Source organism: Ustilago hordei (genome assembly GCF_900519145.1).
Source record: "Ustilago hordei strain Uho2 genome assembly, contig: UHO2_contig_09, whole genome shotgun sequence".
NCBI classification, from domain to species: domain Eukaryota; kingdom Fungi; phylum Basidiomycota; class Ustilaginomycetes; order Ustilaginales; family Ustilaginaceae; genus Ustilago; species Ustilago hordei.
Genome location: NW_024545280.1, coordinates 756,862 through 778,823, shown reverse-complemented (window position 1 = coordinate 778,823; position 21,962 = coordinate 756,862). Strand labels below are relative to the sequence as shown.

Genomic DNA, 21,962 nt, shown 5'->3' with positions numbered 1-21,962 from the left:
ATTGCGAGAGTGGGATAGGAAACTATCCTGAACCTCCAACGGTGTGGAGGATTGTTGCACTACAAGATACCACTATCCTTGAGCGCGTTGGTCAAAATGGTCTCCTTGACGGCTGCAAATACGAGACGAATGTTGCTGGTATCGGTGGCCTGCGTCAAATGCGGGTAGATGCTGAGCCGCGCCCTGTTGGTCTGTGTAAATCTCCAAAGAATGTACTTTGCAGCCTTGTTGATGTCCGGACCGCCGCTGTATTCGGGAAAGTACTTGGATAGCGGTTGCTTTGGAATTTTTTGCTTGAAGATGTCGATCTTGTTGAGAAAGAGAATCACCGAGGTTCGCAGGAACCATCGACTGTTGACGACCGACTCGAACAAGACGAGTGACTCGGCCATTCGGTTTTGGCCGCTCTCTTCGAGTAGCACCTGATCGTACTCGCTTAGCGCGACGCAAAAGATGATCGAGGTGACCGCTTCGAAGCAGTGGATCCACTTTTTGCGCTCTGAACGTTGACCTCCAACATCAAAGAGGTGTATTGAGAGCTGGCCCATGTTGAAGCGAGTCTCGCTGATGCCTGTTGTTTTGGAACGTGCGCGAAGAACGTCGTTTTCGTCTGGAACGTAGTCTGCTTGACCTATGCGATTGACATTGTCAAAAAAGTAGGCGGCACTGTCCATGAGGTAGAATTCGCTGCTGCGTTCCATGATAGCTGGAATGATGGGATCCTTCCATAGCGAATCGACCTTTCTTGCCATAGGATGATCGAGCGTCGCTCCTGGATCGGCATCTACTCTATATTGCAAGATGACATCCACATTTTCACGGTTTTCCGGCATCTCTGGCTCCATCTTGAACTTTCGCAAGGCGAGCACGATGGCTTGTGCTGAGTCGACTAGATTCTTGATGACGGTAAGACGATATAGCAAGAGCTCGTCCTTGGAGTAACCATTCTGATGAATAATCTTCATCTGCTTGACAATCGTTGACTTGCCCGACTCGCCGGAACCTAAGAGGAGGATCTTGCACTCTTTCTTGAACTGTCGACTATCCTGTTCGATCTGCTTGTCAATCGCCACGCTCCGGTCCTTGGCCTCCTTCTGATCTGAGGAAGAAAGGCAATTGCCCATTTTGCTATCTATTCAAACTCGATCCAGTCGGTAAAGGGAGATTTCGATCTTTGCGCTTTGCGACGAGCGCCAACTGCAGCGCCGGACGGGCGGTCAGAGGTGACTGTTACGCAAGTCCGATGCCAAGGGGCACAGCGTGATGATCGTTAGGTGCGGAATGCTCTGATGCAGTGCATCAAGGCTTGGCAAAGCTAGCGCTGAGGAAGAAAGAGAGAGAGAGAGAGAGAGAGAGAGGGTCGCTGTTCCCTTGCCGAAGGAGGGCAGCGCTGTTCTCTTTGGGCGAGTTGCCAGCCGGTCTGCTTCTCGATCCCTGAAAGGGCAAGGAAAGATGTATGGCCCGCCAAAGTCTCCCTCTCGAGAGAGAGTAACTCGCAACGCTAAAGCTGGAGCCGGTGAGGATTCGAGCCTGAAAGACAGCGAAAGCTCAGCTGCGGATCAGCCGACTTGGACCTCAGCTGGATCGATCGAGAGAGACTTGGATCCTTCTCTGCCGTCTAGAGGTGACGCGAAGCCGGGCAGTCCGGAGATAAGGCGATAATGCTGGCAAGAGTGATACTAGGATTGAGCAGCAGTGGTCAGCGGATCGGAACGGCCGAAGGAGTGTCTGCCCGCAAGTCGAAAGCTGAATGGCGTGAGAAAGAGCTGAGCGTGACAGCAGAGGGTTGAGCGCCTCCTGTGATTTAGCCAATCACACACCAAAGACAGTAGCTTTGCTGAAGAGCGAGCGAGACGAGATCCAACCGGAAGAGAATCACCGTGTGTTGAGAAAAGCGCGGAACAGGCGGATGAAAGCCGAAAGCGATCCAAGCTGAAACACCGAGACGCTAGATTGTCGGATAAACCAAGGAGGACGAGATGAATGAAGATGATAACGGAAGAGCCGACAATGACGACGGTAATGACAATAATATTGAGGAGGAGAAAGAGGAGGAGAAAGAGGAGGATGAACTGGCGGATGGAGATCTTTCCTGTGGTTATGTCAAAAAAGTCAGCCGTCAGCCGTCAGAATTTGGTCTGACAGGCAATCCAAAGCAAAGGCCTAAAGAGAAGCGCAACGCAAAAGCACACCAACACACACCAACACACACACAAACGCTCTGTGTAGCCCGGCAATCACAAAAAGAGTGTAGCGGCCAAAGCGAGGAACAGGCGAGCGCGATTATTCAGGTATTCAGAGACAAGGCCCCTGTGGGTGTTGCTGCTGCTAGGGAAGACCTAAATGGCTGAAGCGTGCGGCGGTGCTTGTGTGTGTGTGTGTGTGTGTGTGTGTGTGTGTGTGTTTTGTGTTGTGTGGGTTGTGTGGCTTCACTCTGTGGAGTGGAATGAGCGAGAAAAGATGAAAATGGGAGAAAATTGAAACTGCACTCCAATGCAATGCAGAGGAAAAGTGCAGCTGAAAATGCATCAAAAGCGCCAACGCAGACTAGCTTTTTAGGCGGAAAGGGACAGAGAGAGAGAGAGCAAGAGAAAGCGCCGTCAAAGTTAGGAGAGCTGGAGTTGAGGAGTATGGTATTTTTACGATGATGGTGGTGGTAAGAGACAGAGAGCGAGAAGTCTATATATATACAAAAGGAGAGCGGCGGAGAGCCGCATTAACTGCGGAGCATAACAAAGCATTTGCCTTGAGTAGGTTGTGACACATTTTAGTCCTTCTACTTGGCCGTAAGCACTACCTTCACTGTCTCCACGCTTTGTGCGGCTTTAACTTCCTCAACTGCCTCCCTCAGTGGTAAGGCAGGAGGCTGCCGATCCACTGCATCATGCTTGGCCTTCAGTCCCAATCCCTGTCGCGCGCGCTGTAACGTGGTCTTTCCCACCGGCTTGGTAAAGAGGTCTGCTAAGTTGTCTGCAGTGTTGATGTACTTGATCTTGACCTTTCCGTCTTGCACGTTATCTCTGATGAAATGGTACTTGGTATCGATGTGCTTTAACTTCCAGTGTTGCGCGGGATCCTTGCTAACCTGAATAGTGCCAGTGTTGTCCGAAAAGATTGTGGGGATACCGACGTCAATGCCTACGGTCTTGAAGAGGTGTTTGAAGAACAGGATCTCTTGTGCGGCTTCTGTCGCAGCTACGAATTCTGCTTCCACTGCCGATAGGGCGGTGCAGCGCTGAAGAGCTGACTTCCATGCTACCAGGTTGCCGCACACGAACACCGCTGAGCCAGATGAGCTCTTGCGTTGTGCTGTGGCATCGCTTGCCCAGTTTGCATCGCTGTGCGCTGTCAGGAAATCTTGTTGCTTGTCGCTGCCATATTGCAAGTGGGTGTCACGTGTGTGGTCCAAATATTGGAGTACCTTTTGTGCAGCGTTGTAATGCTCCTTTGACGGCTGTGTCATGTAGCGTGCAAGCACGCCGACAGCTTGGCTGATGTCCGGACGTGTTCCATTTGACAGCCACAGAAGTTTGCCGACGATCTGTGGGTATTCCTTTCGCTCTGCCATGCTTGCTGCCGTCTCTGGGACTGGGATATCTTGGAGTGGGACGCTAGATTTCCTCCTGCGCTTGTCCAGGTGTTCATCCAGAAGCTGCTTGACGTAGCTGGTTTGCTCGAGATCCATGGTTTTTGCTTCTCGATTCCTGGTGATTTTGATCCCGAGGAAGTGGGAGACGTTGCCGCCATCCTCCATCCGCCATCTTTGGCCTATTTCCTCCTTGATGCGCCTTACTGTTTCTAGGGTTGGGGCTATAATTAACGTGTCATCGACATAGATGACCACTATTGCGAAGTTATCCCCTTCTCCTCTGGTGTAGATGCATGGTGCGCAGTCGAGCCTGTGGAAGTTTGAACGTCGCAGGAACTTATCAAATTCCATGTTCCACTCCCGTCCCGACTGTTTAAGACCATATAGTCCCTTGATGACTCGGTAGGCTTTCCCCGTCGGCACCTTGGCGCCTTCCGGTGGTTTCATGTAGATCACGTGGTTGAGCGTGGAGTTAAGGTAAGCCATTGTGATGTCGAGCTGATGGATTTCCCAGTTGCGCTCTACTGCCAAGGATAACAGGGCTCTTATTGCGCTGAGTGGTGCCACAGGCGCGAAGGTCTCTTCAAAGTCAATACCCTCCCGCTGTGTGAAGCCCCGTGCGACGAGTCTTGCTTTGTGCCGGACGGGTATGCCGTCGGCATCCAATTTTAGCCGAAGGACTATTTTGGAGTCGACCAGTCTAGTGTTTGGTGGAACATCCACTATCTCCCATGTTCCCATTGCCTCGAGTCCATCTAGCTCCTTGCGTATGGCTTCCTGCCATTGTTGCGCATCATCACCGGCAAGTGCTTCCTTTAAGGTCGGCGTGAGGTTCAAGGCGGCTGTATGTGCTTCTCCAATCATCTCTTCGACATCGAGCTCCGACCTGTTGTCGTCGGTAGGGTCGGTGGGCGGTGCAGTGTGTGGCTCGGGGAGTGGATCCTCCATGTCGAGTACTTCCACCTCCAGTTCGGGCTTGTCGCTATCTGCCTCGGGTCTAGTGCCTTCTGCTTCGAGGCTCTCGAACCCGAACTGCAGTGGGCTCTGCTCGCTGGGGCGATCATGCCAACCTTTGGCTTCGTGGAATGTGGCTGAGTTGCTCCACCGTATGGATGGGGAGTGGCCGGGGGTGAAGAATTTCCATCCCTTGTGCTCGTCATCGTATCCGACCATGATTCCTGGGATTGCTCTTACGCCGTGCTTTCCTGCGTGATCTTTCCTGGGGAGGTGGACCCAAGCGAGGCAACCGAAGACACGCAGCTGCTTGGCCAAACCATGCGCAGACTTGCGATAGAAGTCCTCGTATGGAACCCTATTTGCTTCGGTGGAGGGTGTCAAGTTCAGTGTGTGCCCTGCGGCCATGATGGCGTAGGGCCACAGCTCCTTTGGTACCGATCTCTGAACCAGCATTGCACGCATTTTTTCTTGAAGGGATCTAATCATGCGCTCTGCTCTCCCGTTCTGGGCGCTGACGTATGGTGTGGTTTTCTGCCACCTGAACCCTGCTTCTCGTTTCCATTCCTCTGCTCCAAAGCTGGACCACTCTGTTCCGTTGTCGCTGCGGATGCACTTTAGTGTGTGGTCCGTTGCTATCTCTGCCGTCTTGATCCATGCTTTTAGGGCAGGGAACGCTTCGGCCTTGCTGAGGAGTGGTTTCACATATACGTAAGATGACGAGTCATCTACAACTATCAATGCGTGGTGGTAGTTGGGATGGCCTTTCAGGTCCGTCATCAGGTCAATGTGTACCAGCTCCAGAGGTGCCTGGGCTCGCTCTGTCTTGCTGCTTGTCATTCTTGCGCGTGTTTGCTTTGCTTGGCTGCAACAGTTGCAGTCCCTTGCATCATGTCCAAGCTGTGTCTCTTTTCCTAAGTAGTGGGCCTGGATTTGCTTGGTCTTGTTCCTGCCAGGGTGACCGAATCGTTCATGCCATAGTTTGCTCGTTGTGTGGCTTGCGGGCTTTGCTGGTGTTGTGGTGGCATCAATGCCCTCTAGGGGATCATTGAGCTGTGCTGCTAGGGCGTCACTGTAGACCTCCCATCTCTTCTTGCGCCGGTTGGTCTTGCTCTTGACCATGCTCCCATCGTGTTGGAGGATAGTAGCTCCAGACTCTTCAAATATCACGCGTGCACCATTTTCAGTCAGCGCTGGGATTGACAATAGGTTCTTGCTAAGGTTGGGGACGTGAAGTACATCAGTGAGCGGTATCTTGACGTCTCTTACTCGCAAAGTTGCATCGCCTATAGCCTGTACCCGCAACCGTTCATGCCCAGCAGTGTCTACGGATCCTTGCTTCGTCGTCGAAGCAATGAGCTTACCCCCATCACGTACCATGTGATGTGTAGCTCCTGAGTCGAGAATCCACGTGCTGTCTTGGTTGCGGTTGCCAGTGTTGCTTACGAAGGAGGTGCACCCGAGTCCCTATTCCTGCTGAGTAGGGGTTCGCTCCTGGCTGTTGGTGCAGTTGATGGTGATGTGCCCGGGTTGCCTACACTTGTAGCACTTGGCCGGTTCATTAGGGTGCGCAGGGTCACGCCTGCCCCTGTTGTAGCCCTCTTGGTTAAGGACCTGCCTGTGCTCGCCAGCTTGGCCTGCCGGACTTCTGTTGCTTGCAACTCTGGCCGTGGCTCGGATACGACCTGAGAGCTCGGCTTCTTGGTGCTTCTTGGCTAGTGCATGGTAGGCATACTCGTAGCTGCAACCAGGTTGAGCGGCTTTGAGGGAGTCTACTGTCTGGGTGTAGAGCCAGTCATCCTTGACGCAGCGGTACAGAGTAGACTTCTTGAGCTTTTCGTCCATGCGGCTTCCGAGCCTGGCTGCGTCATTCCAGATTTGGTCGAGCTCCTTACCGAGGTTGACAATGTTCCGCTGGGCTAGCTTTACTTCGTGTACTCGGTCGTGGATGGCGGAGAGTTTAACTTCGTCGTTTATTGTGAGTGCGGCCTTGAGTTTCCTGTAGAGTGTAGAGCCGAGTTGCTCCTCCTCACCTTGCTCCCGCACTGTGTAGGTGTCGATGCGGCTGGTGGGTCCGTGGTCGCAGGAGGATAGGATGAGGCCCAGCAAGTGGCTGTCCAGTTCCTCATCATAGTCGGTGTGGCCCCTGGGAATCTCCTCAGTGAGGATCCGCTTGGCGTTCTTGACCGGCCGGATACAGTCCATGAACATCGGCTCCCAGATGGCCCAGTTGTTCTCGTTGAGCTTGACGATTTGCGATATGATGCTGAGCACCGACTTGGGGATCTTCTCCGCTTGGTTGGTGTTGGGTTGGATGTTTATTAGCGAGAAGGCGCGCTCCAGGACTTGGTCTTCATCCCAGTCGATGTGAGTTTCCCTGATCATTTGCATTGTGCGTTCGAGTAGCGCTACGCTGTCTACTCTTGGTGGCATCTTGGTGGCGGTGCGCTGGAAGCTGCTGAGCTTCAGACTCTATCTTGGTGGCGGTGCGCTGGAAGCTGCTGAGCTTCAGACTCTATCTTGGTGGCGGTGGGCTGGAAGCTGCTGAGCTTCAGACTCTTAATCAGTTGAGGAGTATGGTATTTTTACGATGATGGTGGTGGTAAGAGACAGAGAGCGAGAAGTCTATATATATACAAAAGGAGAGCGGCGGAGAGCCGCATTAACTGCGGAGCATAACAAAGCATTTGCCTTGAGTAGGTTGTGACACATTTTAGTCCTTCTACTCGGCCGTAAGCACTACCTTCACTGTCTCCACGCTTTGTGCGGCTTTAACTTCCTCAACTGCTGGCCAGCCACTAGTCCAAACAGATATCTCTGCCTGTCTTGGACTGAAAATTGCGGCTGACCTGACATAGACATCCAGCGCAACATATTCTTTTGCCAACCCCCAAGTGAATAGCCGCCATAATCGACCTCCGCTCCTCGGCTCCTCCGCTCCTCGGCTCCTCGGCTCCTCGGCTGGAAACAGAGAAATCTCTCACGCTCTGAGCACTGTCGTTGATCACACCTCGATCTCACCTTCTTGGTCTTGGTCTAAGATCACCTTGGAAGAGGAGCTTCTTGCCGTTCTGCTTGCAATCACAACTCAGCCTTCTCTCTATCTCTCTCCAATCAAAGATTGCATCATGGACGATCACAAGTTGGTGCCTCTTTGGCTCGCCCTCTGCACGCTTGCCCCTACGACATCATCAATGGATGCAATGAAGAGCGCAAGAGGTGGGTGAGTAATGATACTTTGAGCACGTCAGAGCTCATCATGACAGCAAGCGTTGGTGCGGTGTCTGATTTAACCCTAACCTCTTGCTTGCAACTCCATTTACAGCCACTCAGACTTAATCTTTCCTAGCTCACCGTATGAAGCTGCCCATATTTTCGTCGCTCGGATCTGCAATGATCGCTCTCCCCTATTCCTTGCATTGGCCTGTGAGCAGCGCTGCAAGCATGGCCAAATCCTCCTTTCTTCCCATCGTCCTTTAACAGCGATCGGCAATCGGCAATCGGCAATCGGCAATCGGCAATCGGCAATCGGCAATCGGCAATCGTCATTCGGTAATCAGCACAAAAGCCACTCCAATCGCCGCCCGGTGACCTTTTACGCCTCGACTGTATCCGAAAAGCAATTTCGCACTAGCCGCTTCACCACCCCGAGGCGTATCCGTGTCAATGCAGCGGCCAGCGATGTTCATAACTTGGTAGGGTATTACTTAGCTGGCACGCTGCTACCTCTCTCGATAGTTGATCCGGGAAACATGATGCAGATCCGGGTAACATGATGCAGATCCGAGTGAGCAAAGTTGGCGTCAATGTGAGACCGGATTAGGAGTGACATGCTTTAACTCCTACGACGGCTTTTGGAGGTGCGCTCTTGCTTCGCTTCGCTGTCAGATGAAACCATAGATTCAAAAAAGCCCTTCGCCCTTCGCCTTGGCCACAGCCGAGCGAGCAGATCGCTTCTTCTCACCATCGCTGCCCCATGCTTGGTCCCAGGTCGATCCTGTTCAGCGGAGCGCCAAATGCTAATTGCGGAGCTGCAAATAATCCGCCAGGGCAACTCCGAGCTCAAAGTCCCGATTTCGCCATACCCGTCCTGCCGCTTGGTTAGACGCGACACTAGGATGGTGGTGACAAACGTGGAGCCGCAACTCTCCACTCCCATGGCTCCCTCCAAGCATACTATACAGTCAGAACAGCCACATTACGCTCCTGCAGATGACGTTGACGACTGGCCAGGATATCCATCTTCCTCAGCCACCGTCTCCACAAATTGATAGATGGTCACCAATCCGAGCTGTCTTCGCTTCCGCGTCTCTTCAAGCCTGTCCAAGGCAAGCAATGCTGCTGGCGCCGGGAGTGATCCAAGCAGATCCGCATGATGCAATGTATTCGCTCCCCCTCCTTGTTGCTCATCCGCTGAGCCGCCTCCATCTTCATCCTCCAATGCCCCTCCACCTGCACCAACATCAGCGCCAACCTTGCCGCCACGTCGAGCGCCTGGTGTGGAAGCCCCACTACCACTGTAGAATCTTGACGAGTTCTTCTGCCTCGCCAAGAGCGCATCTTTGCCACCTGGAGTTGCTGCTCCACCTTTGACACCCGAGTTGTCGGTAGCGTTGCCAAAGATGTCAAAGAAGTCCTTTTTACGCAGCAATCGTCTTGCGAAAAAGTCGGTGCTCATCAGCTGGACAACATCCGAGTCGCGTACCGAGTAGCCAGTCGTCACACCCTCGCTCGCTTTCCTCGAGTAGTGCGCCAGGGACGACATCGCATTCGATAACGCAGTGTAAGAGCGCAGGAAGCGAGACTCTTCTCCGCCATCGTCAACTTCATTTCTTCGTCGACTTGCTGCATTCCTCTCTCCGGCGTCGCTGCCGGTGTCCTCTTGCGTACCAGCGATGCCGGAGCGTGATCGCGACTTGGACTGTGCACGAGCAAGGGCCGTGATCGACTTGCTCCTGCCTACGGCACTGTCGGGTGGTGCTTGGGACGCTGAACGCGACCCTTGGCGCGAGACTTGCCTTGAGACTTGCCGCGAAGTCTGCCTCGATGAGTTGCGTGACTGCCGGTAGTGATTGAGAGATCCACCAAAGACGACGAGCTCGTTGTTCGGACCAAAGCTGGCTCCCATCCTCCTTGCTGGCATCTTGAGTTTGACCTGCGCTTCGCCCGGACTAATTGCCATGCGTGCTGGACGGAAAGCCAACAGCTCGTGCTCTGAATCTGAATCCGACACAGCTGACTCCTCATCACCGAGTCTGATGGCAGCAAAGTCGCTCCCGATCTCATGATCTTCGCCATGCCTCTCTTCTTCATCGAGCGACTTGATCGGTTCGCCAATCAAGAACCGCGCACAGATCTCCAAACACGGTCTCCCCGCTTTGGCTGCCTTATTCGACAACCGAGTCAACCCGCGCAGAAGATACGACCTAGTTTTCAGACTGATATTCGCGCTCTTCTCCAGGTCGAACAGCGGTGGACAGTGAGGGTAGCTGGCAGGGAACTTAGTCTTGATGCGTAGGAAGGCAGGTTCGTGGTCTGCCCAAGGCCCGTACATGGTCAGCACGCACATGCGACCCGTAAGTTCGACTTTCTCGAAGACGATGCGAGGAAGCTTGCGGTTGATACCTATGATCTCGTCTCCGAGGCCCTGCGCTGTGAAGCCAGTTTCGGCGTCTGTTTCATCTTCAGTTGTAAGGCCTTCGCGACCGAACGCCACGCCGGTGCGGGCTGCGCCCTTGACACTGGTGCCTAAGCCAGAGGGGAAAATGCTGTCAGAGTCACGAGCTTGACTTGTCTTGCCGCCGGTTTGATCCTCGGAAAGGTTCTCTTTTTCGAGTCGCACGTTGGCAATCCATTCGATCGGGTCAACCGCAGGTGCTGCTGCTCGGCCACGATCAAGTCGCATGGCTGCACCAACTGCCTTTCGAGCAGTGCGAGTATCCATCGCTTTCGCCAACTTGCGCCGCTCCTCTCTCTTTGCTGCTCTCTCTTGCTCTCTGCGCCTTTGCGAACGCTTGTGCAACCCTCCGTGGTGCTCTTCCCGAATCGGAAACTCTTCCTGAATCGGAAGCGGCCGCCCAGAAGAACGACGCGGATTGGCTGGCCTCTGCTTTGATGCTGGTCCCGCTCCTGTGACAGGCTTGCCGCGCAGATTGGCCGGGACCTTGAACGACGAGTGGCCGCCACTGTGCTGCGATGCACTCCCACCACCATACTTGGAGCTGCTGTGATACCAAGTCCCAAACCGGCTTCCACCTTGCTCGCCGGCCTGTTTCGGCAACGATCGCGCCAACTGATGCATTTGTGAGGTACTACCGCGTCCGAACCCACTCCCGAATACCTGCTGTCCCTCCATTCGACTCCATGAGCGGGCAAAATTTTCCCTGGGGCTACGTGAGAATGGGTTGAGATCCGCCCCGAGATCACCGTGGCTCGAGCTGTGATGCAGGCTCCTCTTGTTGCCTGCGCTTGACCCGAAAGGTGCGAGTGGGCTCATTCTGCCATCGCGAATGACGTTCTGGAATCCAGACGTGGAAGAGCCGTAAGGAGAGGTGGCTTGGATCTTGCTGCCACTACCTTTTCCGCTGAGCAGTGATCGGGTTGCGTGCTCAGGAGGCAGGATGGACGATGAAGTGATGTTGCTGCCCGAAGCTTGGCTCGTCATCATGGCCGCATCCTCTCCAGCAGCTGGCAATGCGAGAGGCGGGTCGCGGTACGAGATGTCAGGAGCATCGGCTCTTGTGAGCAGAACACGAATAGGAGCGCCTGGCTTGTGACCTACTTTGCGTGTCGCCTCATCGCTGACTGGCCAGAGTCGAAGCGTCTGATCCTTCGACCAAGTGATCAGCTGGAACTGTCGATCGTCACTCTCCCTATCTTGTCCTCCCTTTGTACGGAAGAGGTACTCTTTGACAATGTCTGTGTGACCAGCGAATGTTGCCTGTGGCTCCTCCGGCTGATCTTTAGCCCACATGCTCAACGTTGTATCTCCACGTTGAGGCAGGGTCATGACTCCGTTACCAAAGGGCAAATGACGAGCTCTCCAAACGGGCGTCTTGGTCTCAATGATAGACTCAGCCTCTGTAACCAACTCTCTCGCTCCGATTGCAGCTTGCGAAGTATCCGAGCCCAAATTCCAGAACTTGACTGTTCTGTCCAGTGAGCACGTTACCAGCCTATCGAGGCCTAAACTGGTATCCCGACTCCAATCGATCCCGTAGATCTTGCTTTCGTGTGCTTCAATCGTAGCTAGCGGCAACGACCCTTTGCGGTCGTCCCAGATGAGAACCTTGTTATCGCATGTGGAGGCGAGACGATGTTCACTAGCACGATTGAACTTGACTTGTGTGACTGCTGCATTCCATGCTGAGTAGCCCTGTGCTGGTTTCTGTCGTCCTCTACCATCTGATGTTCCACTCATGCGAAGATCCCACACCCAAGTCCAAGTGTCGATGGAGCTCGAAGCAACCACTTCTGGATGGAAGGGAGACCAATTGATATCTGTGATCGCTCGTGTGTGCGCGTGAAGGACGTGTTCAATAGCCGAGGATTTCGGTGTGGCTAGCTGAAACTGCGAAGCTGAGATCGGAGTGTTGCCATAGGGCGAAGTAGCGGAGACAGCGCCGAACCCGCTTCGAGTGCCGCCGGTAACGCCAGAGTGAAGGCTCTGACTATTGTAGATGCTCTGATAAGCGCTGCTTCGTTGTGTTGCAAAGTGTGGATTGCTTGGCACCACTGGACTGCAACTGCGGTGGATGGAGCCGCGATGTAGCATCCTGATGAGAGGTGGGGCAGCGCGTGGATCACCTGGCCGATCCAAGTTCCAGATAAGGAGCTTTTGGTTGGAAGTACTGGCGACCCAATTACTTCTCGCTGGATGAGGCGACCACTGAATGTCAACAGCTTCCCATGTTGTCATGTGTGCTAGGAATCGAGGTGGTGCAAAAGGGTCCTCGAGATCAATGATGAAAAGGCCTTTACGTGCGGCTAGGACAACATCTCGATTGGCCGGACTGATAGACATCGAACCGACAGGCTCCATGAACGAAATCTCACATGAGCGATAGAAGGTGTTGGATGGGTGTCGCTGAGATACAGGCTGCTTCACAGTTTTAGCGTCCGTGGAAGGTATTGGGATAGGAGCAGTGGTCCCATTGGGACCAGCTGTGTTGTCCGGATCAATTGGGCCGGAGACAGCCCTCCGTGCATCGAAGCCATCTTGTCCAGCGGGTGGAAGGTGAAGCGGGGGAGAGGTGACGGCGGCTGAGATTTCCGTTGACGGGAACGCTGGACTGTTGGTCTCTGATGGCATCTTGAGCGTCGTTCCAGCTGTGTTCAGCTCGCAACGCTGCAGCTGCGACTGTTCACCTCGTGTTCTTGGTACGGAAGCGCCAATTTCGGCAACGGCGACGGAGGAGAATCAGCAGGAAAGGTGATAACGTGCCATATTGTGTCAGCGCATTAGCGTGATGCTTCGCTCTGCATACTGCTAGAGCTTTAGAGAAGGTGTAAGGATTGAAGCAAGAGACTGCGGAGATGAGTTGACCAAGCGAAGTTGTTACCAGAAGCTGTCAAATCAATGTGGCCTAAGCGCTATCAACTGTGACTGCGAACTTCAACCCCGCAAAAATAGTGGAATGACGGTCGCCCGATCATCGGGCTCGAATTTAGGGTCTGAAAGCAAATCCGACTCCCGAAGTTGCGCCTGAAAAAAAACAAAAAAAAACAAAAAAAAACAAAAAAAAAAAAAACACAAAACAAAACAAAAGAGAAAAAAAAGGTCTGAAAACCTTGAAAAAAGTTCAATTTATAAACGTCGAAGGAACACGGCCAAGGAGCTTCTCGACGTCTTTGGTTTCGCCAGCTTGCCATTCCACCGTATCTTTCAGGCGGAGACCTTCCCATATACTCAGCTCTGGACTCTTAGACAGATTTTCGAGGCCATCACTAGCTCCACATCCCTATATACAGCCGCAAAGATGGGTCTATCAGGCCCAAAACAGAAGCAGCGCCTCGTCGGCTCCGCAACTACGCGTAACACAGCATGGCTCAACGACAGCTCCGCACCGGGCCAACGCATGCTCGCACAAATGGGCTGGGCATCCGGTCAGTCTCTCGGTCTCACCATGCCTGGTCTGACCGAGAATCTCAAAGTAGCCTACAAGATGGACAACAAAGGGATCGGTGCACAGCGACACGAACGGGAAGCGAGAGCCAACGGCAAGGATATTTGGGTAGGAGGAGGCGGCGATCTGGGAAGCTTGTTTGAACGACTCAACGCCGCTAATGCTGCTTCGTCATCTTCGTCTGTCGTTGCTTCTACTTCTACCTCTGACGATGAGGACGAAAAGAAGAGCAAGAAGAGCAAGAAGAGCAAGAAAGAGGAGAAGGACAAGAAGGAGGAGAAAGACAAGTCTAAGAAGCGCAAACTCGATTCCACAACCGACGATCTCTCTTCCTCCAAGAAGAGCAAGAAGGAGAAGGAGAGCAAGCGATGGAAAAAAGAGAAAGAGGAAGCTGTGTCTGCAGTTGCAAACGCTGATGCTGTTCTGGCGAAAGATAAAACTGCGGTGGCAGAGATCAAGAAGGACGTTGTACAGGGCAGACCGGTACGATTAGCACATCGAGCCAAATTTCTGCGTGCCAAACGCATGGTCTCTGCTAACGACCTCGCTAGTGTTAACGAGATTCTCGGTATCGCATCTACACCTTCCTCCTCTACAGCTGGTACACCGAAAGTTGGGTCAGGGACATGCACACCAACACTTGCACCATCCAAAACATATCCTGGACCAGGCGGAAGCGAAATTGCACTAATGGACGTTGACAGACGACTACAAGCTGAAGGAGGCTCCAACTCTGACTCTGATTCTTCAGAAGACGAAAAAAAGAAGAAGAAGAAGAAGAAGAAGGAAAAGAAGGAAAAGAAGGAAAAGGAAAAGGAAGACAAGAAAAGCAAAAAGAACAAGAAGGCCGTTGATGTTGCTGCGGCTACCAAAGAAACGAAAGCTACTGCTACACAGACTGCAGCAGAACCAGCTGTGGCAGATGAAAAAGAGAAAGCGACACAGATTGGCACTAACTCGCAGGGCTTGTTTGTGTTCGAGTATCTGAACCGTCGTTTGGTGATCAGGAAGGCACAGATTCAGAAGCAGAAGAAGGCGGAACAGGAGGCAATTTTTGCTAGGGCTGCTCGTGTCGGTGCCTGATGGCTGCGAGAAACCTCTTTTACTGTATGTTCATAGAACATTATACCCCTGCTTGGAATGCAAGTATGCATCCTACGTATGCTTCTTGCTCGTCGTTTCATGTGCTGTGTCGAAGAAGGCTAGGCTGCTGCAAATGAGTTCTTTGTGAAGTCGAAAATGCCACGATTTTCGCGACCTCTGATTCCATCCCTTTTAGTTGAAGATATACAAGTCCTGTACGCTAGTTTGGGCTACTAACAAGCACCTAACATGGGCATATGTTCTTCTTGTAAAAAGCTTAACATTCAATCTGTGTACTACTGTGTATATGAGCATATATATACTTGATGATCGCCTCCAACCCTTATCAATCCATGATGAGTCATGTCAGGGGTCTCGTGCCTGAAACCCAGGTCGGTCTATCGAGATACTCAGTGACTATCAAACTGTGTGACAGCTATTGTCTTGGTATCAGTCTTGATGAGCTAGTTGCTTGGCAACTATCAAGTTGCATGATGACAGTGGGTGACATTCATTGTATATACTGTCATAGGTTTCAGCTGACCTCTGTGGACACTCTGTTCAGGGGTAGCTTGGCACAATCAATAACAATATGTAGGTTATGATGACACCAAGGTCTGGTGTGAGTGTTGATGATGATGAGGTTGATGGTGTTGGTGATAAGGTTGGTGAGTGTTGATGGTAATGAGGTTGATGGTGTTGGTGATAAGGTTGGTGGCATCAACACAAGTGTCCAGTGTGTTGACTTGATGCTTGAAGTGATCCCCAGACTGCAGTGGACTACTGCCTTCAGTTCTATCTATATCTGGACCACTGGTTTGCTATGAACTGCCTTCAGATGTCAGGTAGTGGTGATACAACACATGCACTACAATGAGGAGCAACCTTGATAGATTGCTACTATGCTGACTGAAACTAATATATACTTATGCTGAAGTGATAACTAGTTATGATGGGTGTAGAGTGGATGAGGATCCACTCGACCTTTGATGATGAGAAGTATGGTTATATACCTCTTCACAGCGTTGCCAGCGACGCTGCTCCTGCTCTCTCTCCAGAGAGTACCTTCTTCATCAAGTACTGTACAGGGGCCCCTCTAGCACTGCTCCTCCTCCTTGCTATCCTGCTTGCTTGGCACCCCTGTGCCTCTTGAGCTGTGTCAACTCCTTCGACACTGCTCCTCCTCCTTGCTATCCTGCTTGCTTGGCACCCCTGTGCCTCTTGAGCTGTGTTGACTCCTTCAACACTGCTCCTCCTCCTCAGGACCTGCTTGCTGGTTTCCTATACACTGCTCCTTCTCCTTTGACCAGTGACAGTTCCTTTGACTCTTGTCTCTCAAGCCCCTGAGTGATAACCATCTGCATGCTCCTTGAGCTTGGTCCTCTTCATGGCTGTGCCTGGCCCTCCTCACATATGGGCCCAGTCCCCCTTTGCATGTGAGTCCATGGAAGTCCATGGTCTCCATGGAGACTGCACTACAACCATGCTCTCTACTGGTATCGACTAGATCTCCGATACCTGTGCTCCTTCCATATGAACCAGTGACCCTCCTGCTTCTTGAGCATTCAGGCCCATGACAAGTCACTATTCATTGTTGCCCCTGAGTTGCAATCTCCTGTGTGTCACTATGACAATGCATATGCATCCCACATGCATTGCCACCTATATGCAGTTTTTCTTCATCGAGGATTTGCTTATGTTCTGCAGACCCCATATTGTTCTGTGGACCCTGTGAAACCCATGAAGATGCCAGTGCATCTTCAACTCCCCCCTTCAACAGCATTGCCAACCCTAACGACTGAGCTAGCTGGGATGTTGCCAAACCCTTTAGTGGCTTTGTTAAGATGTCTGCCACATTGTTTGCTGTTCCAACAAATTCAATTGCTATCTCTCCATCCTGTACATGATCCCTGATGAAGTGATACCTAGTGTCTATGTGTTTCAATTTCCAATGTTTTGCAGGATCCTTACTCACCTGAATGCATCCCTGACTGTTGGTGCACAAGGTTGGTTGGATCATTCCTACCTCTAGGTCCCTGAGAAGATAGGAGAAGAAGAGTGCCTCTCTTGCTGCTTCTGAGGCAGCAACAAATTCTGCTTCCATGGCCGATAATGCTACACACTTTTGAATGTGCAACTTCCAGCTGACCAGACACCCATACACATATGTCACTGCTCCTGACATGCTCCTTTGTCCATTCATTGGGTTTGATGCCCAGTTTGCATCTGTATACATGATGACTGGGTGTTCTGAGTGCTTGCTCAATCTGTCTCCAAAGATCAGCTTATATTCGCTGGTTTGATTCAGGTATTTGAGCAGATGGATAGCTGCTTTCCATGCACTGCTTGTCAGACTTGACATGTATCTTGCTAGTACCCCTATGGTGAATGATATGTCTGGGTGTGCAGTGTTTGATACCCATAATAGTTGTCCAACTAGCTCTTGGTATCGCTTGGCTTCTATTGGACCACATTTGTCTTCCCTGGTAATACTCACTATTCCTTGCATTGGTACCCAGGACTTCAGATCAGTCATTTGTAACCATTTGCCCACCATCACTTTAATGTAGGCTGATAGATCAAGTGACATCTTCTTCTGTGCCCTGTCTTGGTTGATGCTTATGCCCAAAAACTCCTTCACTGGTCTGTTATCCTCTGTGCCCCATTTAGTCTTTATTTCCCTCTTGGTGTGATCCACCTCCTCATGACTGGGGGATGCTATGAGCATGTCATCCACATATGCTGTAATGATGGTCAGACTGCCTCTGGTTCCTCTCGAGTATAGGCAAGGTGCACTTGGCATGCAATGGAAGCCTATGCTTCACAAATGTAAATCCAGTTCCACATTCCATTCTCAGCCTGATTGTTTTAGTCTGTACAGTCCCTTAATTAACTTTAGAAATTTTCCTGAGGGGATCATTGTTCCAATTGGCAGCTTCAGGAAGACATCATGGTGTAGTGTTGAGTTCAAGTATGCCTGCTTGACGTTGATGTAGTCCACCTCCCAATTTCATACAGTTGCTATGGCTAAAACTCCTCGAATAGACTGAATGGGTGCCATGGGTGTGAACACCTCCATGTAGTCAATCCCTTCTCTTTGTGTGAAACCTCGTGCTACCAGCCTTGCCTTGAACTTCGTCAGGATCAGGTTTGCATCCGTTTTAATTTTTAAAACCCAATGTCATGGGCCTGAATGCTCAAGAAGCAGGAGGGTCACTGGTTCATATGGAAGGAGCACAGGTATCGGAGATCTAGTCGATACCAGTGGTGAGCATGGTTGTAGTGCAGTCTCCATGGAGACCATGGACTTCCATGGACTCACATGCAAAGGGGGACTGGGCCCATATGTGAGGAGGGCCAGGCACAGCCATGAAGAGGACCAAGCTCAAGGAGCATGCAGATGGTTATCACTCAGGGGCTTGAGAGACAAGAGTCAAAGGAACTGTCACTGGTCAAAGGAGAAGGAGCAGTGTATAGGAAACCAGCAAGCAGGTCCTGAGGAGGAGGAGCAGTGTTGAAGGAGTCAACACAGCTCAAGAGGCACAGGGGTGCCAAGCAAGCAGGATAGCTCAAGGAGGACAGGAGTGGTGCTAGAGGGGCCCCCTGTACAGTACTCGATGAAGAAGGTACTCTCTGGAGAGAGAGCAGGAGCAGCATCACTGGCAACGCTGTGAAGAGGTATATAACCATACTTTCTCATCATCAAAGGTCAAGTGGATCCTCATCCACTCTACACACACCATAACTAGTTATCACTTCAGCATAAGTATATATTAGTTCCAGTCAGCATAGTAGCAATCTATCAAGGTTGCTCCTCATTGTAGTGCATGTGTTGTATCACCACTACCTGACATCCAAAGGCAGCCCATAGCAGGTCAGTGGTCCGGATATAGATAGAACCGAAGGCAGTAGTCCACTGCAGTCTGGGGATCACTTCAAGCATTAGTCAGCACACTGGACACTCATGTTGACACCACCAACCTTTTTACCAACACCATTAACCTCATCATCATCAACACTCACCAACCTTATCACCAATGCCTTCAACCTCATCATCATCAACACTCACACCAGACCTTGGTGTCATCACAACCTATGTATTGATATTGATTGTGCTGAGCTACCCCTGAACAGAGTGTCCACAGAGGTCAGCTGAAACCTATGATAGTATATACCACAAATGCCACCCACTGTCATCATGCAACTTGATAGTCACTGAGCAATGTAGCTCATCGAAACTGATACCAAGACAATAGCTGTCACACAGTTTGATAGTCACCAAGTATCTTGACAGACCGACCTGGGTTTCAGGCGTGAGACCCCTGACAAAAAGGTTAATATTGAGATGCCTAACATACAATACATTATGGAGTAGTACATCTCTGTTATTTGTTGATATGCTGGCATCTCCAATAGCTGTTGCTTCTAAAACCTTGCTTCTGGCCATGAATACATGTTTTTGACAGGTTTTAGGGTTGATAAGCATGCTATAAACATTGACCATGTGATAACTGGCCCCAGAGTCTAAGATCCAATGGGATGTTTCTTTAGAGTCTAGGGGCCTCTGCCAACTTGGTGTGAAGGAACACCATGGTTCCTATTTGGTCTTGGCAAGGGAGGAGTTTTCAGGAATGGTTACCATAGCATTGCACTGGCTGATTCTGTGTCCTGGTCGCTTGCAGATCCAGCACCGAAGCCTTCAGGGCTGAGCAGTGACCTTGGCATTGGTGTTGTCTTCATCCTTCTCATCCCTCCCATCCTTCAAGGTTGGTTCATCTTGGTCATTGCTGCTGGCAACTCTGGCACTAGCTTGGTGGGGGTCAACCTTCTGAGCAGGGTAATTCTCAATTGCTGATTGCTGAATAGTCAAAGCTGTAGCAAGAGTGTTAAAAGTAAGCTGGCTAATGGTGGCAACCATTTCTTTATACATTGGGTGGCAGATAGTGCACTTCTGTAAGTTTGAGAACAAAGTGTCATTGGCAAAAGGTTTTCCCAACAAGCTGCTCTCTGTCTGGATAGACCTAATTTCCTGAATGAGCTTTTGAGCATCAGAGTTGAACATCCTGAGCTTGCCTAACTGGGCAATGAGGGCAATTTGGCATGAAGTTGTGGTGGCTTCATTGGTCAAGCCATTTTCAATCTTCTTCCAGACCTGATGGAACATGTGGTATTCCCTGATGATGTCAAGAATCAAATAGTTGATGTTATATTCCCTGGTGGTATCAATGGTGCCACATACTGCATTCATCATGGCATCATCAAAGGCACAGTTCCACTTCGGGTGTTTCTTGTCATATGTTCCCTCAAGGTGTTTCATAGCATGGGGAACAGATCAGAGGAAGGACTTGATGTGGACATTCCAACTATAGTAGTTCTGTGATGTGAGCTTGGGCACTGGCTCAAGAAGCTTCACCAAGGTGCAGAAGTTATATTGCTTGCTGCTGCTGTCTTGATCAGAATCAGAGTTTGTTTCTTCATTGGCTTCATCATCAGTCACTTCAGCTTCTGTCTCATTGGTGACTTCATTATCAGCAACTCGCAGTTGAGGGGCTTTACCTTTTCTACCTCCTTTGGCTCTGCCTGCACCAGCTTGCATTTTGGTGTTGTCTGCCATAATGGTGAAGGGGTCCTGATAAGCTCAGTTGGTAGAGCTTCAGACTCTTAATCAGTTGAAGATATACAAGTCCTGTACGCTAGTTTGGGCTACTAACAAGCACCTAACATGGGCATATGTTCTTCTTGTAAAAAGCTTAACATTCAATCTGTGTACTACTGTGTATATGAGCATATATATACTTGATTATTGCCTCCAACCCTTATCAATCCATGATGAGTCACTATTCATTGTTGCCCCTGAGTTGCAATCTCCTTTGTGTCACTATGACAACATGTATGCATCCCACATGCATTGCCACCTATATGCAGTTTTTCTTCATCGAGGATTCACTTATGTTCCACAGACCCTGTATTGTTCCATGGACCCTGTGAAACCCGTGAAGATGCCGGCGCATCTTCAACTCTTTTTTTTAGAATAATTGGCCTTTTTGGTTGGGTAGCGAATTATTTTTCGGGACTCGGGACTCATTCTGTGTGGAGGTGAAGGAGCCGATTTTTGGATAGATGCTTAGCATGACTTTGCATCGTAGCCACTCACCCTCTCTTCAATCAACTACAGCGACTTCGTACAGCCTTCGGACGCCTCACATCCCTAGTCGAGTGTCCTCAAAGGAATCGAGATCATGTCATTTACAGCACCCAATGCCAACCCACCTGCAAATCACGGTGGCACCGTCTCCTCCCCAAACCCTAACTCTCCAGGCGGCTACCCGACTCAGACAACCATCAATCTCGGTCGAAATGCTGGCAAGCTCGATACTGCAACCCATCCTCCACTCCCTGTCAACCAAGTGGGTGCAGCCAACCGTTCCGCACAACTCGGCGGTATTGCTCTCGGTTTCGGCGGAGGTGTGATTTCAGCTTTCATCTCTCGTAAAGCCTTGAATCTTTCCAAGAATGCGAGCTATCTTTCGGGTTTGCTAGCAGGAACGGGTGTAGCGTATATCACGGCGAGACAGCAGTTGGAGCATAATCTGGGCGCGGTGGAGAATGCCGAGTTGGGATTGAGGGGGCAACTGAAGGGAGGGGCAAATGCTGTCGGAGGCAATGCGAGTGCGAGTGTAAGCGATGGATTGAGTGCAAGTGCAACGGAGCAAGAGATGTTGAAGTACGATTTGCAGGCTGGGAATGCGGGTTTTCATGAAGGTGGTGTGGCTGGGATGCACGAGTTTAGGGACAAGTATGCTAGTACGAGGGGTGATCATTGATGGGCATTGCGTCCAGTCTTAGGCAGCCGTTTGCTTTCGGACGATCCTGTTTAATTGAAAAGTCAAAAAAAAACAAAAAAATAAAAAAATAAAAATAAAAAATAAAAAATAAAAAATAAAAAAATGCCTCCTAGCCGACTCGAACGACTGACCTCTTCATTACTAGTGAAGTGCTCTACCGCTGAGCTAAGGAGGCAGAAGAACAGCCTGTTTTGGGCTTTCCATGCTGGGGTCCAAAAAGGTTGTATATTTAAATCAACCATCTGGGTGTTCGGCGCTTTTCCCCATCAATTTGGCGATCTTTGTCCTTTTGGGGCAAGGTACGAAGGTAGTAGCAAGAAACTCAACCCAATTGCACGACAGGAGGCAGGGTAGGAATGCTTTGGT

The 21,962-nt window shown here is 50.9% G+C and overlaps 6 protein-coding genes and 1 non-coding gene across 7 annotated transcripts; 2 read left to right on the top strand and 5 right to left on the bottom strand.

Moving 5' to 3' along the window:
- Positions 1 to 59: 59 nt before the first annotated feature.
- On the bottom strand, positions 60 to 1,124 carry UHO2_04592 (Guanine nucleotide-binding protein alpha-3 subunit; the record flags this gene model as incomplete). The annotated part of the gene is made up of 1 exon (XM_041558584.1): positions 60 to 1,124. The coding sequence occupies one exon, from the start codon at positions 1,122 to 1,124 to the stop codon at positions 60 to 62; it is 1,065 nt and encodes a 354-aa protein (XP_041414518.1).
- A 1,652-nt stretch (positions 1,125 to 2,776) lies between these two features.
- UHO2_04591 (uncharacterized protein) lies at positions 2,777 to 5,923 on the bottom strand (the record flags this gene model as incomplete). Its single annotated transcript, XM_041558583.1, has 1 exon — positions 2,777 to 5,923. The coding sequence occupies one exon, from the start codon at positions 5,921 to 5,923 to the stop codon at positions 2,777 to 2,779; it is 3,147 nt and encodes a 1,048-aa protein (XP_041414517.1).
- Positions 5,924 to 8,741: 2,818 nt separating this feature from the next.
- Positions 8,742 to 12,854, bottom strand: UHO2_04590 (uncharacterized protein; the record flags this gene model as incomplete). Its single annotated transcript, XM_041558582.1, has 1 exon — positions 8,742 to 12,854. The coding sequence occupies one exon, from the start codon at positions 12,852 to 12,854 to the stop codon at positions 8,742 to 8,744; it is 4,113 nt and encodes a 1,370-aa protein (XP_041414516.1).
- A 667-nt stretch (positions 12,855 to 13,521) lies between these two features.
- On the top strand, positions 13,522 to 14,751 carry UHO2_04589 (uncharacterized protein; the record flags this gene model as incomplete). The annotated part of the gene is made up of 1 exon (XM_041558581.1): positions 13,522 to 14,751. The coding sequence occupies one exon, from the start codon at positions 13,522 to 13,524 to the stop codon at positions 14,749 to 14,751; it is 1,230 nt and encodes a 409-aa protein (XP_041414515.1).
- A 4,699-nt stretch (positions 14,752 to 19,450) lies between these two features.
- Positions 19,451 to 20,365, bottom strand: UHO2_04588 (uncharacterized protein; the record flags this gene model as incomplete). Its single annotated transcript, XM_041558580.1, has 3 exons — positions 19,451 to 19,903; positions 19,991 to 20,053; positions 20,165 to 20,365. The coding sequence occupies 3 exons, from the start codon at positions 20,363 to 20,365 to the stop codon at positions 19,451 to 19,453; spliced, it is 717 nt and encodes a 238-aa protein (XP_041414514.1).
- A 625-nt stretch (positions 20,366 to 20,990) lies between these two features.
- UHO2_04587 (uncharacterized protein) lies at positions 20,991 to 21,575 on the top strand (the record flags this gene model as incomplete). Its single annotated transcript, XM_041558579.1, has 1 exon — positions 20,991 to 21,575. The coding sequence occupies one exon, from the start codon at positions 20,991 to 20,993 to the stop codon at positions 21,573 to 21,575; it is 585 nt and encodes a 194-aa protein (XP_041414513.1).
- Positions 21,576 to 21,699: 124 nt separating this feature from the next.
- On the bottom strand, positions 21,700 to 21,771 carry tRNA-Thr(AGT). Its single transcript has one exon. It is a non-coding gene; the product is annotated as a tRNA-Thr (tRNA).
- Positions 21,772 to 21,962: the final 191 nt, after the last annotated feature.